The sequence below is a fragment of the Phascolarctos cinereus genome, unplaced genomic scaffold (assembly GCF_003287225.1).
Source record: "Phascolarctos cinereus isolate Bilbo 61053 unplaced genomic scaffold, phaCin_HiC Scaffold_2;HRSCAF=192, whole genome shotgun sequence".
In the NCBI taxonomy this organism is placed as follows: domain Eukaryota; kingdom Metazoa; phylum Chordata; class Mammalia; order Diprotodontia; family Phascolarctidae; genus Phascolarctos; species Phascolarctos cinereus.
This window is the reverse complement of record NW_027555625.1, coordinates 171,026,179-171,043,130: the sequence shown is the minus strand read 5'-3', so window position 1 is coordinate 171,043,130 and position 16,952 is coordinate 171,026,179. Positions and strand designations below refer to the sequence as shown.

At 37.0% G+C, this 16,952-nt stretch overlaps 2 protein-coding genes across 3 annotated transcripts in view; one reads left to right on the top strand and one right to left on the bottom strand.

Moving 5' to 3' along the window:
- The window catches only part of PLCB1 (phospholipase C beta 1), an 870,456-nt gene that overhangs the window by 742,331 nt on the left and 111,173 nt on the right, over positions 1–16,952 (top strand). For both annotated transcript variants that reach the window (XM_020985703.2, XM_020985722.2), the window contains exon 27: positions 1,313–1,493. In XM_020985703.2, coding sequence (XP_020841362.1) covers positions 1,313–1,493 — 181 coding nt within the window. The remainder of the gene's footprint in view (positions 1–1,312; positions 1,494–16,952) is intronic.
- Positions 7,377–8,128, bottom strand: LOC110207956 (large ribosomal subunit protein uL16-like). Its single transcript, XM_020985747.2, is given in 2 exon segments — positions 7,377–7,676; positions 7,679–8,128. Coding segments are annotated over 2 exon segments (654 nt in total). The 3' UTR covers positions 7,377–7,472.

The window sequence follows — 16,952 nt, the reverse complement described above, 5'->3', positions numbered from 1 at the left end:
ACACTCTCATATGAAAAATATGAAATGACCAACATGCTCCCCTAAATTAAAAACAAACGTCCCAGGTTTAGTTCTATCAAAATCTCTCAATATCCATGAACAACATAGATTTTTTTTCTGATCATTATCTGTTAGCACCATTGACAAAAATACTGATACAAAACTGGATTCCCTTGTAGCTCAGTTTTCTCCCATACTTTGGAAGGGGGAAAAAGCCTCTATAACATTAGCTTCTCCCATGTCTTATTTCTATTTAGTTCCAAGTTCTTGTCTCATATTTGAAGAAAAGGCCAGCCTTAACAGGCTGTCTGGTGCCAGTTTATCCGAGTAAATGAACTGTCAACATTCCAGTTGGGTCACTGTGTTGAAAAGAATAGAAATAGAAGTCCAATGTGTTGGTCATCCTGGGCAGCTGTTTATTCTTCTCTCCCAGAGTGGCCCTAATTTAAAGTGGCAAAAGAAGTATCCTGTCAACCTCTTCTCCAACCCTCTCTCTTCCTGTGCTTTGTGTTTGTACAAAAAATACAAATGTCAGATAAATGACCCCACAATTCCAACCAAAACCAGCACTTCAGGATCATTTGTTTGCGTTCTTTAAAACATTCTGCAAACTTTATCAACCTCCCTATTTAATCATCCTAATCTCTTCACTTGCGCCTAAGTTCCTTGACAAGTGTACTGTTTTGGCATTGTGGCATGGTCGAGGTTGGGCTTGAGATCTGGAAGACCAGAGTTCAAATTCTGCCAACCTCCAAAGTAACTCGTTTTCTGGATGCCTCAGACAACACCTTGGAATTTGTCTATGTCATAGATGTGTATAGCAATTCCCCCACTGATGATTTCATAGATCTTCCATGTATTTTTATGCTATTTTGGTACAGATACAACAGAAGAAGATGGTATAGGGAAGGGGAAGGTAGAATAATAACTGATGATGATGATGATGATGATGATGATGATGATGTATTTATAATAATAATAGCTAACATCTATATAGCACTTAACTGTGCGCTAGGCACTGTATTAAACACTTCATGATCATTATCTCATTTAATGCTCACCACAATCCTGGGAGGTAGGTGCCATTATTATATACACTTTACAGAGGAGGAAACTGAGGCAAACAGAAGCCAAGTTACTTGCTCAGGGTCACATAGCTCATGAGGCTGAGATTGAATATGAACTCAGGTCTTCTTGACTCCAGGGCAGTGCTACCCACTGCACTGCCTAGCTTTATAGTAAGCCTTTAATAAATGCTTGGTGACTGACTGACTGAATTTTCCAAGTGAACCCCATGGGCTTGTTTTTGCAGATCTGAACCTAGCAGCCCTGATCATGGCTCTTCAACAATGGAACAGGACCTGGCTGCCCTGGATGCAGAAATGACACAGAAACTGGTAGAATTGAAGGACAAGCAACAGCAGCAGCTACTGAATCTGCGGCAGGAACAGTATTATAGTGAAAAATACCAGAAACGAGAACATATCAAGTTGGTAAGTCAGAGAAGCCCAAGCTAATTTCAGGACTGTGCTTAAAACCAGTTACAGACTAGAGATCCTGCACAATTGGGGTTAAATTCTTCCCCTGCCTATATTTCTTGGGATCACAAAATTTAATCATTCATTTCATTTCAACAGACATCTATTAAATACATATTATGTATTACATATGTAATTAAATACATATTATACATATACTTAAGTATATATTACATATGTAATTAAGTATATAATATGTATTATTAAACACATATTAAACACATATTATGTATTGTTAAATACATATTATTAAAACACTACATATCCTAGGAGTTGAGCACTTAAAATCAAATGTGGGTATTCATGTGTGTGTGTGCTTCTAGACATGTTTTTTAAGAGGAAGGTGATGAGAAAGAAATCTTCTCATCCAGTGAAGATCAGCAACTTCTCTGCACTTTTTATTCTCAGAGAGCAGCCTGGGGCCCTGAAAGGTTAATTGACCTGCCCAGGATTACACAGTCAGATTGTGTCAGAGGTGAGAATGATCCCAAGTCTAACTAGCTTCAAAACCAGCTCTCTATCCACAATATATGGATGAATCTCGTGTGGGGATATGACACAGAAACAAATGGCTATAATATAAGGCAGAGTGGAATAGGGGCAAAAAGAAAACTCCGACAAAATGTTCTAGGAAAATTGGAAGAAGAAGAGATCGCTTTTCACTGGAGATGTCAGGGAAGAGGTAGCACCTGACCTAGGCCTTGAAGCCAGTATTTAGAAGGAAGAAATGAGAAGGGAGTGAGTTCCAGGCATCACATGTAGGTTAATACATGTGCTTGTCAAAAGTGAAGCCATTTACACATAGGAATTTCAAAGTGATTGATGATTATACATTTGTTCCAAGAGTTTTCTTTTTTTTTTCTTTTCAGTGGGTAAGGGGATCAGGAAGAGGGAGAAAATAGATTTTTATTCATTAAAAAAAATAAATGAAATTAAATATGAAAAAATGCAACCTGACGCCAGAACTTGAGGCATTTAGCCTGGAGAAGAGACAGCTTAAAAGAAGCACGCTTGCCTGTCTGGAAATATTGGAAGGGCTATCCTGTCAAAGAGGGATCAACCATAATAAACCTAAATCCAAAGGAAGAACTAAAACAAATGTGTGGAAACCGCAGGTTTTAGTTCAACAGCTTAATTTGATTCAGCAAATATTTTTTAAGCACCATTACGTTCAATGTAGTCTTCAAAGCCAGGAAGTTTCATCTCTACCTGGCTATGTGACCTTGGACAAATCACTTAACCTTGACATGCTCTAAGCACCTCTCTTAAAACTATCAAGTTTGATCTGTATCAGTAGAAGGTGTTCATCTCATCCAGGAGCTCTCCCTACGAGTGAAATCACAGCTCCAATCCCTATACCTATGTACAAGGCACAGTGCTAGACAGGAGTGTTACAGAAGCAAAAATGACACCATTCTTCACCCTGAAGGAGCCAACATTTGACTAAGGAACTCTGACTTGGAAATAGATAGTGCACAGAAATTTAAGAAGGAAAAGGGTATTAATAATTTGTTGAGTGAGGGAGAGAAAGTCACAGAAGGCTTCTATTTAATACTATTTAATGTTTAATTTAATTATTATTTATTTTATTTAATTACTAATTATTTATTTAATACTATTTTTCACTGTGCTGAAAAAAGAAAAGAATTTGGATAGCATAGTGAGGAGGTGGAATGTCACATTTGGAAAAGAGCGAGTAACCTAGTTTGGCTGAAACAAGAATGTGGCCAAAGGAATAGTATCGAATAAACTTAGAAAGGTAGAGCTTCTTAACATTTAGAAGTATATAAAAACCTGACGACCTGCTTCTTGAGGTAGTGAGTTCCTTGATACTGGAGGTATTACAACAAAGGACACAATGATTATGAGCATGTCATTGGCTAAAGCATTTTTTAAATGCCACAAATTTAAAACTTAAAATAGAAAGCTTATTTCAATGTTTTCTCATTAGCTCTCCATTTTTAGTTACTCCCTATTGGCAGATGAGCAAAATAATTTTTTTCACTCAAAAGCAAGGCTAAGCTGATTGGTACAGGAACCCCAAAGCCATATATACTGGGGGGAGCAGTATGTCAGCTGGGGGATTTATTATGCTTTTCCTATCTTAGTATATCTCAACTCCTTTGCATTATATTGCTGTTCTTTCTCCCTATATTTTTGTTCCTTACTCCTGGAACCAAGTCTGGTGGGTTTCTCCACAGCAAGCTAGACATCGACTAGTAGAGTCTCTTGAAAGGCTACCAGTAGATGGATGATAATGTTAGTTATGTTATAATGAGCCTGGTCACCATTTTTTCTCTCTCATTCTCCATATTCTTCTCTTTCAAAACAACTTAGTGTGAAGTGTGTTTTGCTTAAATGCATCCATGCCCAGCTGGGAAGCATATATCCATCACACATAGTATATTATAATCTATGTCCCCTTCCATCTCAGTTTGCAATGACTGAAATCAGAAAATCCACTAATAGTGCTACTAAATAGGCAATCTCTTATCTGAATCATTCCTAAAAACTGATTATGCAAATCTCAAACTAAATTTTCTTGCCTATTATAAGAGCAAAACTGGTACAATTCTTCCAGACATTTCTACTGCAATGGCACAGACTTTGTTTTGATGATGAAATTAAAATATAATAAAAAATGTGTCTCCCTCAGATTCTGACAGTAACATAATCAGTTTATTCAATTTCTATATCCAAAGATTTTTTCCCTAAGCTTATATATTTCTTGCTGCATGAATTTAGGACTTCTTAGTCATATAACCTTTATTTGAAATCATATCAGGCTTTTTTCGACTACATGATATGATTGTTCAGTACCAACAATTCCTGATTTTCAAATGGCAAAATTTAACTATGTTTTAAAACCCCTGTTTAAAATATTACTCCTAGCTATGATGCTTAGAATTCTGGTAGCTATCACTAGTTGAATGGATATCTGTTAATGGGCAAATATAGGATCTCCTCAAGTTTAGATAAGAGAAACAGCAATTTTATATATATATATATATATATATATATATATATATATATATATATACACACACACACACATATAATATATGTATATATACACACATATATATACACATAGATACATACACATGCATGCACACATACACATATATACGTGTATATATATATATATATATATATACACACACATATACGTATATAAGCAAATAATCCTCTTTCTATAAACATAAAACTCATAATAACAGCACAATTTAACTAAGGCTCACTATTCTTGTTTTACCCAGTTAAAAAAGATTTAATGAAATACAAATTATCTGGGCACAAGTAAAATATTTTCTCTCATTAAATCCAACTGTTATCAATCACCACTTAACTTTATCTTTTCTGTTCTACTCTCAGAAAAACCTTCAAGTTCTCTTACTTTCATTGCATCTAAAAGTCCTGGAGCATGACCCCTAAAAGGCTATTAGTAGGTTAAGGAATGATAGCCCTTACAAGTTCTTTCTCCAGGGTTAGCTATCAGGCATTGATGTCAAGACTTCCTTGAACCATTGCTCAGTTCTTAATAAAACTTCCATGGAAAATAACTTGTCTTCTTAGATTCAGGGAATCTAATCTACTTTTCCCCTACTTCTTCATTTCTGCAAGTTTTCTCTTTCAAGTCAGAAACAAAATGATGAAGAAAAACAAAAAAAGTCACGTTGCTTTTCTCTCATATGTTAAAGTCTAACTCCAAGAAAACTTCTTAGCTGTTAGGGGAAAATTGCTTAGCAACCAACTTAGCCCATTTGATTTCATCAGTACTTAAGTAGCATTGTCTCATTTGCCTTGTACTTAAAAAAATTAAAAATTAAAAAAAACCTTCTTAACTATTCATTAAAAAGACAAAACATTTTTTTTCCTCCTCTGAGCATTTTAGAACAGAGTTTCAGTTAATGAAGTAAGATATCCAAGGGATATCATTGCAGGTTGATGGAAAAAGCACATTGGATTTAGAATCAAAGGATGCGGGTTCTAATTTAGTTCTGCAATATATTTACTATTTAACCTTAGTCAAGTCACAGACCTCTTTGGAGCTCAGTATCCTCACCTATGAAATGAAGGGTTAGAGCTAACATAACTTCTAGGGTTGCTTCCAGGCCCGAATCTGTAGTGCTATTTTGTACAGAAATAAGTTAGCCAAAAAATAATTCCATGCATTTCATCCATGCAAAAAATGCATTAAGGGATGGAAAGTGATACGGGGAAGGAGAGTGTTGGCTGAAGAATTTAGAAACAATGAGAAAAGAAAGCAGTTGTCAACACATGACAATGGGGTTCAATAACTGGAGAGAATAGATGAGTGCTCACATCAAGAGAGATCAGAGCAGTGATGGTCAAGTACTCTGGATTTAGTAGACAGGAAAAGGAGCAGGGTCAAGCACTAAGCATCATAATGACCCAAAATGTTTAAGGCCTTAGGAAGACAAGATCGCAGTATTACATATCTAGGCCGGCTGGGGACTTCAGAGATCATCTACTCTAACCCCTGATTTTATAGGTAAGGAATCTGAGGTCTCAGGGGATTAAGTCACTTACCCAAAACCACAAGGGATTTGAACTCAGGTCATCTGACTCCAGGGCCTCTATTCTTTCCACAATGCCAGAACACTCTCCTATCAAGATGAATGTATTCCTGACAGTTCGCTCCTGGGAGTTTGCCTGTGCCAGGCCCCAGAGAAATGGCTTTCACCCTATCTTTCATGTTCACTGTTAATTTGAGGCTTGTGACCTAATAGAAAAACTTTGTGAGGCAGCTGTGACTCTTTTATCAGCAAAACTGTCTCTAACAACTCTGCCATGAGCGTTGAGGCAGCCTTAGTATGGTTAGGGAGATATCTCAAGTTGGTGAGATGGGAACAGTGAGAACAAGGCATTACTATACCTGCCCCAGGCCAAAGCAAGTTTTCAGCCAGAACTGTGTTTGGGGAAAAATTCTGCAATAAATGTCATCTGTCTTTCTACAATAACAATTGGGCTAGAGGCAGGCAGCAAAGTGCATTGCTAGACCTAGATTCAGGAAGACCTAAGCTTAAATCCAACCTCAGATACTTTCTACTCTGCAAAATGGAGATGATCACAATAGCACCCACCTCCCAGATTTAATATCTGTAAAGTGCTTTGCAAACCTTAAAGCCCTATATAAATGCTAGATGTTATTGTTAGTATTATTGTTATTACAACACTTCCCTACTATTTGAGATGCTTCCTCTGCTTCTAACTTAGTGCTAAGCATACTCTAATGAGGTAATTTTTTTTTTCTCTCTGCCTTGGTTGCAGCATTTGAAGTCCATGCCTTTCTTTTCTACACACAAGTTTGCCTCAGCTTCCAAAGGCATGTGGGATATAAATGAAAAAAAAAAGTCATTTAATATATTTGTTCAAGTCCAGGGAGAGCAAAAAAAGCAAAACAAAAACAAAAACGCAGCAAGCAATGCCCTGAATCTCACCAACAGTAAACATTTTTTGAAAAAACCTAAGAAAATATTTTCATACAAATCCAAAATATTCAGAATATTTGTCACCCAAAAGGCAATCAAAGTATGAATAACATGAGAACATGACTCTGAACAGGACATTCAACCCAACACCAAATGAGAAAAGCAAATATAATTAACATAGGATATAAACAAGCCTGAGGTGGGGAGGGGGAAGTACTTGGTGACTAGACAGATTAAAAAGATGATGTTTTAGCTTCCAGACTTGTGTAGTCCATCAGACAAAGCTTTATTTTATTTAAGTCTCATACATTTCAGATACAATGATCTAGAAGTCAGTGATCAAGAGAGAAACTGCCATATGATATGATAATTTTCTTTCTTTTTTTTTTTAAGCAGTAACTCAGATTTATTTGTAGCTTAGTATATGGGGTTGATAAGCAAGGATATCAGCTTCAACAACACAGAAGATCCTTCCCCTTTATGAGTGGAATGCACGCCACTTGTCCAGTGGACCACAGCTGGGGATGTATTTGACATTACAGCCATCAGGAATAAGACGTTTCTCAGCTACCATGTCCTCAAATTCATCTGCATTAAACTTTGTGAGGCCCCGCTTCTTTGAGATGCGGATCTTCTGGCGACCAGAGAACTTAAATTTAGCCCTGCGCAAAGCCTCAATCACATATGCTCCTTGTTCTGGATTTTGGTGCGGACAGACATGATTACCTGTCCTATATGAACACAAGCAACAGTACCCTGAGGTTTCCCAAAGGCACCCCGCATGCCTGTTTGGAGCCTATCAGCACCGGCACAAGACAACATTTTGTTGATTCGAAGAACATGGAAAGGGTACAGTCGTACACGGATGTGGAAGCTATCTTTGCCACAACTCTTCACCATGTATTTGTTGGCACGGATCCTTGTGGCCTCCAAGGCCTCAGAAGACAGTTGTTCGTATTCATCAGACACCATATGACCACAGAGTGGAAATTCATCCACTTTTGCCTTTTTTTGACCTAGGTCAAAAATCCGTATCTTTGCATCAGGAACGCCTTGGCAGAAACGTGATTTTGGATATGGTTTGTTCTTACAGTATCTGTAACAACGTGCCAGGCGTGCCAGGCGGCGACCCATAGTCAAAGCAGACAAAGAAAGTTCAAAACCTGCGCAGTCCTTAAATACTCTCACGTTTAGACACGCTTTCAGAGGCGGAGCTTTGCCCAATATATTGGCCCTTGTGATCTGCCTGCGGCTTCCCCAATCCCCTGGACTTTTCCCAGGTGGTCCAAGATCAGGAGCTCAATTCACCGAGACTGCTGAAATACAGCGGGAGCGCTCTTCCGGGGATGTCTTACTTACCTTGTCCCCTCCGAAGTCTAGATGGAGCCCCACGTTGGGCGCCAAATTGTTAGAAATAGGCTTGACACCAAAGATTTAGTATCAAGAAAATTTAGACGTTTCTGGCCAGAAGCGGGCTCCACCCCTCTTCAGGAGGGGTGGGCCGATTTGATAATTTTCTACAGAGAGCCAGTAAATAGTATATAGCTCACCTTGCGAATCTGTGGTGTAAAACAGACCTCAGATTTCACAGGAGATGTAAGTTTTAATGATTTTTTTCATACTCATCATAGGGAAATTTGATACAGTGGTAGAATGGAAAATGATGCATGATACAGTGGAAAGAGCCCAGGCTTTAGAGTCAAGAGAACCTAATTTCACATACTCCTCCTATCTAGCACATACTGTCTGTGACCTTGGGCAATTCACTTAATCTGTGTCTAAGTCCCGGTTTCCTCATTCATAAAATGGGAGAATTGGATAGAGGGTTTCCGAAATCCTTTCTAGTTCTGTGTCTGTGATCTTACAATTCTTAAAGCCTTAGGAGAGGCAGGATGGTATAGGGAAAAGACACTGGACTGGACTAGAAGTCATTACAACTGGGTTCAACTCAGCTCTGCCACTTACTAGCTTTGTAAGCCTCAGTTTATTCATCTTTAAAATGGGATTAGAAATTCTTGCTGTGCTTACCTGAGGAGGTGACTATGATGAAAGCACTCTATGAAATTTAAGATTTATAAAATTTTAAGCCCTATAGAGATATGAACTAATTTTTTTTTGCCTTTACTCTAGATATTAACCCACCAATCTCACCATAAGCCCTCAAGCAATTAACCTTAAAATTCCATAATTTGAAAAGGGAATAAGTACAGTGTACCTTCATTATCCAGATCTTTATCATACCCTTCATGCTTTATCTCTGGGAGATCTAACTTCCTGCTGCTATGAAGAGCATTTTTGAGCTCATTCTATCTTTCCACCACAAGTTTATGTATAATATGATGGAAGAAGATCATGTAAAAAGTCAAGAGCTTACAAAAACATGCGTACAAATGAGTACATAAAACATATATAAAAAGCAAACTCAAAAGAATTCTGTGAGGGATGAGCACTGGCAACAGGAAAGAACTCCTGTAGGAAGTCCAACGTTACCATAGTGCATTTTGAATGAAGTTAAAACCTTAGAGGCACCTTGATGATTTGATGGTAGTAGATAGAGTGCTGAGCCTGGAGTGAAGAAGAGAAGTTCAAATCCCCCTCAAACACTTACTAGCTGGGTGACCCTGGGCAAATCACCTAGCCTCTTCTAGCTTCAACTTCCTCTTTTATAGTACAGGGATCATGACAGCACCTCCCTTCCAGGGTTGCTGTCAGGATCAAATGATTTAACCTTATGTAAGATCTATATAAATGAAAGATATTATTATTAGGTGATGAAGAGGGAGAACTTTCCAGAATGGGGATAGTCTTTGCAGTAGATGGAATAACATGTATGGGAAATGTGATAATAATTTTCATCATTATTATTAATAGCTAGCAATTATATAGTGCTTATTATGCCCTAGGCACTGTGTTAAGTGCTTTACAAATATTATCACATTTTGATCTTAACAATAACAACAAAAATAATGTTGTTGTTGTTGTTGTTGTTGTTGTTGTTCAGTTGTTTCAGTCATGTCCAACCCTTCGTGATGGGGTTTTCTTGGCAGATATACTGGAGTGGTTTGACATTTTCTTCTTCAGCTCATTTTACAGATGAAGAAACTGAGGCAAACTGAGTTAAGTGACTTGGCCAAGGTCACACAGCTAGTCAGTATCTGAGGCTGGACTTGAACTCAGGTCTTCCTGACTCCAGGCTTGGCACCTAACTGCCACTAGTTTCCTAATGCTTAATAAAAGCTTTTTCATACAGTTATTCTCCTACCTTGCTTATTAGTAGAACAAACTCCAGAGCATTTTGTTTGCTTGCTTTTAGAAAGGAGTACAAAAAATTATACTGACTTCTATCAAGACTACCTCTGTGATGCTGGAGTCATAAATTTTCTAGAAAGAGGATTTGAGTTCTAGTTCTAGTTCTGACATTAATTTGCCATGTAACAGTGAGCTCCTCCTGTCAACTCTGAGGCTTCAGTTTCCTCATCTTAAAATGAGAATTTGGATTCGATGATCTAAGGTCCCTGTTAGCATTAAAACTCTGTGATCTAATGAAATACTCTAGAACCATAGAATCTAGAATGCAGTGGTAATCCCTTCCATCCACACATGGAACTTGTCTGGAACTCAGTTTTCTCCACTGCAGAATGGAGAGGTTGAACTAGGTGACCCAGAAGGGCCCTTTTGGTTTGTTTTTACGTTGGTTATTACCGTTTTATTTGTAACTGAAACGTGGATGGAACTTTGAGTTAAAAAGTCATATATATATATTTTTTTTTCTCTTTGATTTACTACTTTTAGAGATAATTCAGCTAAGAAACTACAGCTAAGAAAATAAAGTCAGAACAAGTTTGAATTTGAACAGTGTAGGAACTTAAGACAGTTGGGAAAGAAGGGATTCTGTTTACAGTGAGAATTCCAGGAATGGAATTCCCATGGCCTAATGCTTTATTTAGTTTGCCTCCCATGGAATTTCCTGACTCATTGCATGTATTTGTCAAACCAAGGAGCTGAGGCAACACATTTCATACAGAGTTAAGAACAGTGGCCAGGCATGACCTTTGCCTCTGTCTCAATGAGGACCTTTTTCTGGATATACCTACCTTCACTGTAAATGAATCAATCTTTACAGTCAAAGCCCATTACAGAGCACCCTACTCCAAATATTTGGCTATGCACTGTGGGTTTGGACATCTCCTTTTCTGTTACTATCCAAACTATAAACTTTTCTATTTAGCTTTTACCTTCAACACTAAAGATATGTTATAAGGGTCTCTAGGTAGAGCAGTGAGTGGATAGAGTGCCAAGACTGAAGTCAGGAAGACTCCTGAGTTCAAATGTGACTTCAGATATTTATTAGCTATGTGACCCTGGGCAAGTCACTTAACCCTGTTTGCCTCACTTTTCTCATGTGTAAAATGAGCTAGAGAAGAAAATGGCACTCTTCTCTGGTATCTTTGCCAAGAAAACCTCAAATGGAGTCACGAAGAGGCAGACACAAATGAACAATAACAAAATATTTGTAAATTGAATGCCTTGTAAATTTTAGAAGTTGCAAGGTTTTTCTAAGTAGGTTGAATTTTCTGACTTTGATTTGGTTTACTTTTAAATATGATTGCTTAGATTCTTCACACTTGCGTTAGTGATACAAATGCTTAGAAACCTTAAGAGTCTGGCCAATATGGCAGATTCTTAAAATCTCAACCTTGTATTTGGCTGAAAGAAGGCTTGAGTCAAATTCATTCGAGCTGGACCTGGATATCACTATTTTGGGATCCCAGCACCTCTAACCTTCTAAACCTCAACAAAACCAGAGTTCAGATCCAACCTCAGACATTTACTAGTGATCTGACTCTGGGCAATTCACATAATCTCTGTTTTCCTTAGTTACTTCATATGTAAAAGGGTGATAATAACAGCACCTACCTCCCTGGGATGTTATGAGGATTATCAACCTGGAAGAGTTTGATCTAAGAAAGACAAATGGAATTAGGTTGTCTGTGCATTTATTTTCTCTCAAGCTAGACATTAGCACCTATGCAGAGCTATAGGCAAAGGCTGAGGTCTCCTGAGGAAGCCAGTCTAGGCTTGATTTGGGGCTTGGGGTACCCAGTTTATATGCCTTTACAACAAGGGCTGATACTACCCTATCACTGTTTTACCTTGGGACAAAGGAAATCCCTCTTCTATCAGACCACCCCCAACCATACCAGACCACTCCCAGTAATAAGTGGGTTTGAATTGGATTTGAACTCAGGTCTTCCTGACTTCAGGCCCAGATCTGTCTCCATTGCGCCACCTAATTGCCTGGTTCGCTGGACGTGGAACAACCTGGTTGGTGACTTTTCAGGCCGAATTTCAAAGCAATTTTACTGACCCAAAGCTTTTTGTGAAAACAAAGACCTGTCTTTTCAGTGCAAATATTTTTTTGGTGTTGGAGTATAGCAGTGAAACCTGAACTAAAAAAGACCCTCAAGCAGAGGGAAATGGTGGGTGTTTGCAGCTCTAACTAACCATGTCAAAAATGAAGGACTCCAAAGAACAAGAGTAAAGAATTGCATGAAAGAAAAAAAGGGGGAAGAGAATAAACATTTATTAAGCACCTGTTATGTTCTAGTGCATTTGAGACTTTACATCAAGTTGTGGTATGTGATTGTGATGAAATACTATCGTGCTATAAGGAATGATAAGCAGGATGGCTTAAGAAAAACCTGAAAAGACATATATGAAATGATGCAAAGTGAAATGAACAGAACCAGGAGAACATTATATATAGTAACAGCAATATTGCGATGATGATCAACTATGAAAGACTTAACTACTCAGGTCAAGGAAATGATTCAAGATAATTCCAAAGGATCCTTGATGAAAAATGTTGTTCACCTCCAGAGACAGAGAGAGCTAATGAACTTGCAGTGCAGGCTGAAGCAAACTCTTTTTACTTTTTTTTTTGCATCATTGTGTGTGTGTTTTGCAATGGGTCTAATAAAAATATGTTTCGCCTAATTTTTTAAAATATGACGACCAGAGTTCCATGGATTTGATACCCATCATTTCTTTTCATCAGGATAGTGAACATTTTTGAGAATATGCTGTTGTCCTTCATATTCGAAGAGGACCAATATATGCCATATAAGGATCTCTAAAAGGAACAAGGGCTTTTTAGCCTTAAAAAGAGACTCAAGGTTTATTGGAAAGATATACTTAATCGGAAGAGGGAATAGACTTGTTCTTGATTAAACTACAATGATAGGTAGAAGTTGTAAAGAATCAAAGTTGGGCTCATTGTAAGGAAAAATTTAACAGAGAGCTAGGCCTTAATGGGATGGGCTGCCTTGCCTGGCAGTAGATCTCTCCCTCACTAGGGGTGTTCAAGCAAAAGGTAGATGACCACTTGACGGGCTTATTGTGAGGGGATTCTGGTTCAGGTACAGGTTGACTAAATGGCCTCTCAGGCCTCTGCTCTCTATGAGTGAGTGATTCTTTGAAGAGTCTATAATTACTTTAGTTGGGTGAGTGCAGCTTAGAAAGCCCTTCATCAGCATGCGCTCTTTACAATAGGCATTATATTTTTCTGTCTATTAAAAAATGCTTGGAATTCCTACTACATCTCTTCCATTTTCTTTGTAGTTATATTTTATTGGACAGAGTGAGAATAAAAGGAAAGGCAAAAACATCCTTATCTAAAAGCCAATGGGAGCTATTTGCCAAATACCTATATCAGTCACCTAGCATGTATTAAATGCTTGCTATGTGCCAAGCACTGTATTAAGTGCTGAAAATACAAAAAAAAAAAAAAAGGAAAAGGCACCCTCATGCTCTGAAGGATTTGGGAGATGACATCATGTAAAAAACAAAATAACAATATACAAGCAAGATATATTCAGGATAAATTGCAGATAATCCCAGAGGGAATGTTCTTAAGATTAAGGAGGACTTGAAGGAAGCCAGGAAGGAGAAATGAGGAAATGTAGTTAAACTTTGAATATCAGTATTTTCAAAATATTATTTCATTTTAGCGCTATATTTGGAATCACTGAATATTAGAGCTTAAAAGAAATCCTAGGGGCAGCTAGGTGGCACAGTGGATAGAGCACCGGCCTTGAAGTCAGGAGGACCTGAGTTCAGATATGGCCTCAGACCAAACACTTGACACTTTCTAGCTATGTGACCCTGGGCAAGTCATTTAACCCCAATTGCCAAAAAAAAAAAAAATATCCTAAAGGTCATCTAATCTAACCCCATCCTTTAAAGAAGAGAAAGTGGTTAGTGCTCACTCCTCTGATTTTATTTAGCTTTATACGTTTTTGTATTTACTTATTTTTATGCATGGATTTGGAGCAAGAGAACCCACTAGTGTCACACCAATGCCATTTAGTACCCGTTTGACTGATCATGAAAGTCATTTAACCACCTAGGACCTCAGTTTCTTCATCTATAGAATGATGGGGTTGGACTAAATTACTTTTGAGGCCCCTTCCAGCTCTAAGTCTGTGACCTTATGATCACCTTGAGGGCAAGTTCCGTATCTCATTTTTGTCTTTATCTTCAGAATATGTAGCAGAATTCCCTACACATAGTAGTTGTTCAATAAATGCTCAAAAATGTGGTGCCGTTGAATTAAATTGGTTGATTTTGTTGTTCAGACATTTTAGTTGTGTCCTATTCTTCATGACCCTGTTTGGGGTTTTCTTGACAAAGATACTAGAATGGTTTGCCGTTTCCTTCTCCAGCTCATTTGACAGATGAGAAAACCAAGTCAGGGTTAAATGACTTGCTCAGGGTCAAACAGCTAGTAAATAGCTAAGGCCAGATTTGAACTCAAGACGAGTCTTCCAGACTCCAGGCCTGGCTCTCTATCCACTGTGCCACCTAGCTGCCCTGAGGCCAAAAGACATGAAGTGACTAGTACAAGAAGAAAAAGTTAGTTAATTAGAAACCTAGAAGGACTAAGGTTTCTAGTCTCCCAGTTCTGTGCTCTTTCTATTACAATATTTGATACTATAATGTTATTTTAATTAGCTATTTGTTAAGGGATGATGTTGTAATATTATTCATATACTGTGAGATCTTAGGGAGAAAGTTGACATTTACATTGACCAAGTTTTTATTACAAGAAAAATAATCATAATCTGTTTAAATTTCAATGAATCAAACTATTTGCATCTGATAAGAATTTTATCCAGTATATCCCTTTCTTTTCCACTTCTTTTCTTGTTAAAAAAAATCCCCAAGGGTAATTAAACACTCAGATATACATGAGTGTAGTGTCAAGGTTTTGAAAGGAAACATGAAAAGCCAGAACTTCAAAGGCTGTATAGCTGTGGGAAGTTTTTGATAATAAATGGACAGATATGAAGGACATAAAAGTTGAATATTTGGGAGAATAAGAGTGGCTGCTTTTTTTAAAAGTTTAACCTTTACCCCTTTTTTTAAGAGGAATAAAAAGGGATAAGCAGCTTCCTAAATTGGAAATTCAATTTCCTTCAATGATATTTATCTTTAAAACATATTTTGCCATTCTCAAAAATGCCCAAAAACCCTATTTTCTGTTGAAGAAATGAATAGTTTTTGACAGAAGTCAAATGTTTTTGGGGTGCCATGTTGGATCATGCTTCTGGTATTGCACAAAAACGGAGACATAGTTTTTTAAAAATAGAAACTGAAAAGAGAAAAAAAATGTTTTGGGGGTATGATAAACATTTAGAACTTTGGCTTTTTTCCCATTTCCCATAATTATCCTTCCTCAGAGATTCTGCAAACTTACTAGATTCACACTAGTTTGAATGGATTGAAAAACCAAAGTATAATCTACCACAGAAAATTCTCACTGCTACTGCTCCCTTTTCTCCCCCTACCCCACACATAAAATTGAGTTTTTAATCCAGTACGGTTGACTATAGAGATGAAGATAAACAAAGGTGTTTTTTTTGTTGCCCAGAGTTTTGTTATTGTTGTATTATTGTTTCTAAAAAATTTTTAAATGATTGACAAAGGAATTGGGGATGAATAATAAAAGGATATGTAAAATAATTGAAATACTTTTTATTTTCTAAGGATCGGATGAACTTAAATAGTAGGATAAAATTAAAATGTATTTACAGTTTTCTTTTTCTGGTTTATTGACATACTGTCCTGGGGAACTATGCACTCATTATCATTATTTAGTTGTTATTACTGTATATTTTTTTAAATATATTTTCCCCAAAGAGAAGTATAATAATAGCAACAGTAATAGCTTACACAAATATAGCTCTTTAAGGTTTGTGAAGTATTTTCTATTCAGTCACCAATTAATGGAAATAAAGACTTAAGGTCCTTGAGTGTACAACTTCTGCTAAGTCACAATCAAAAGCAAGCTCATTTAACCTTTTAATGAAGTCTCTTCCTTAGGTTAGCTAAATAATTGTTTATTTTATGTAAAGTAGAATACATATGCATATGCATATTTACTTATATGTATGTGTGTGTATGTGTGTATATGTATATATGTATGTATATAGGAAGACAAAAACAAGTTCCTGTGCTCAAGGAGCTTATATTCTAATGGAGACAACATGGAAATAAATATATACATACAAGATAGATATATTGTAAATGAGAAGTAATCTCAGAAGGAAAGCAGTGAGGGAGACTGGAAATTGAGGTCTTACTACCTAGGTTTTCTTCTACTCTTTCTTATCTTGAGGCAAACCAGTTACCAATTAAAGTCACATTAAATTTTTGTTGTTTAGCAATATATTCTTGGAAATAATGTCATATTACTAGAATTAAATATCTTAGAAAATCTATAATACTATTACTGCTAAGTAAAACCAATAATACAGTGACCTCATCTGAAAGTGCATGTAACCATTTCCCATCTGTAAGATTGCCCTTCCCCCATCATACATACTTCTCTATTTAAAAAAAGAAAAAAATAAATCTATTTTCTCCTCTTTTAACTTCCTACTCCATTGGGAGAAAA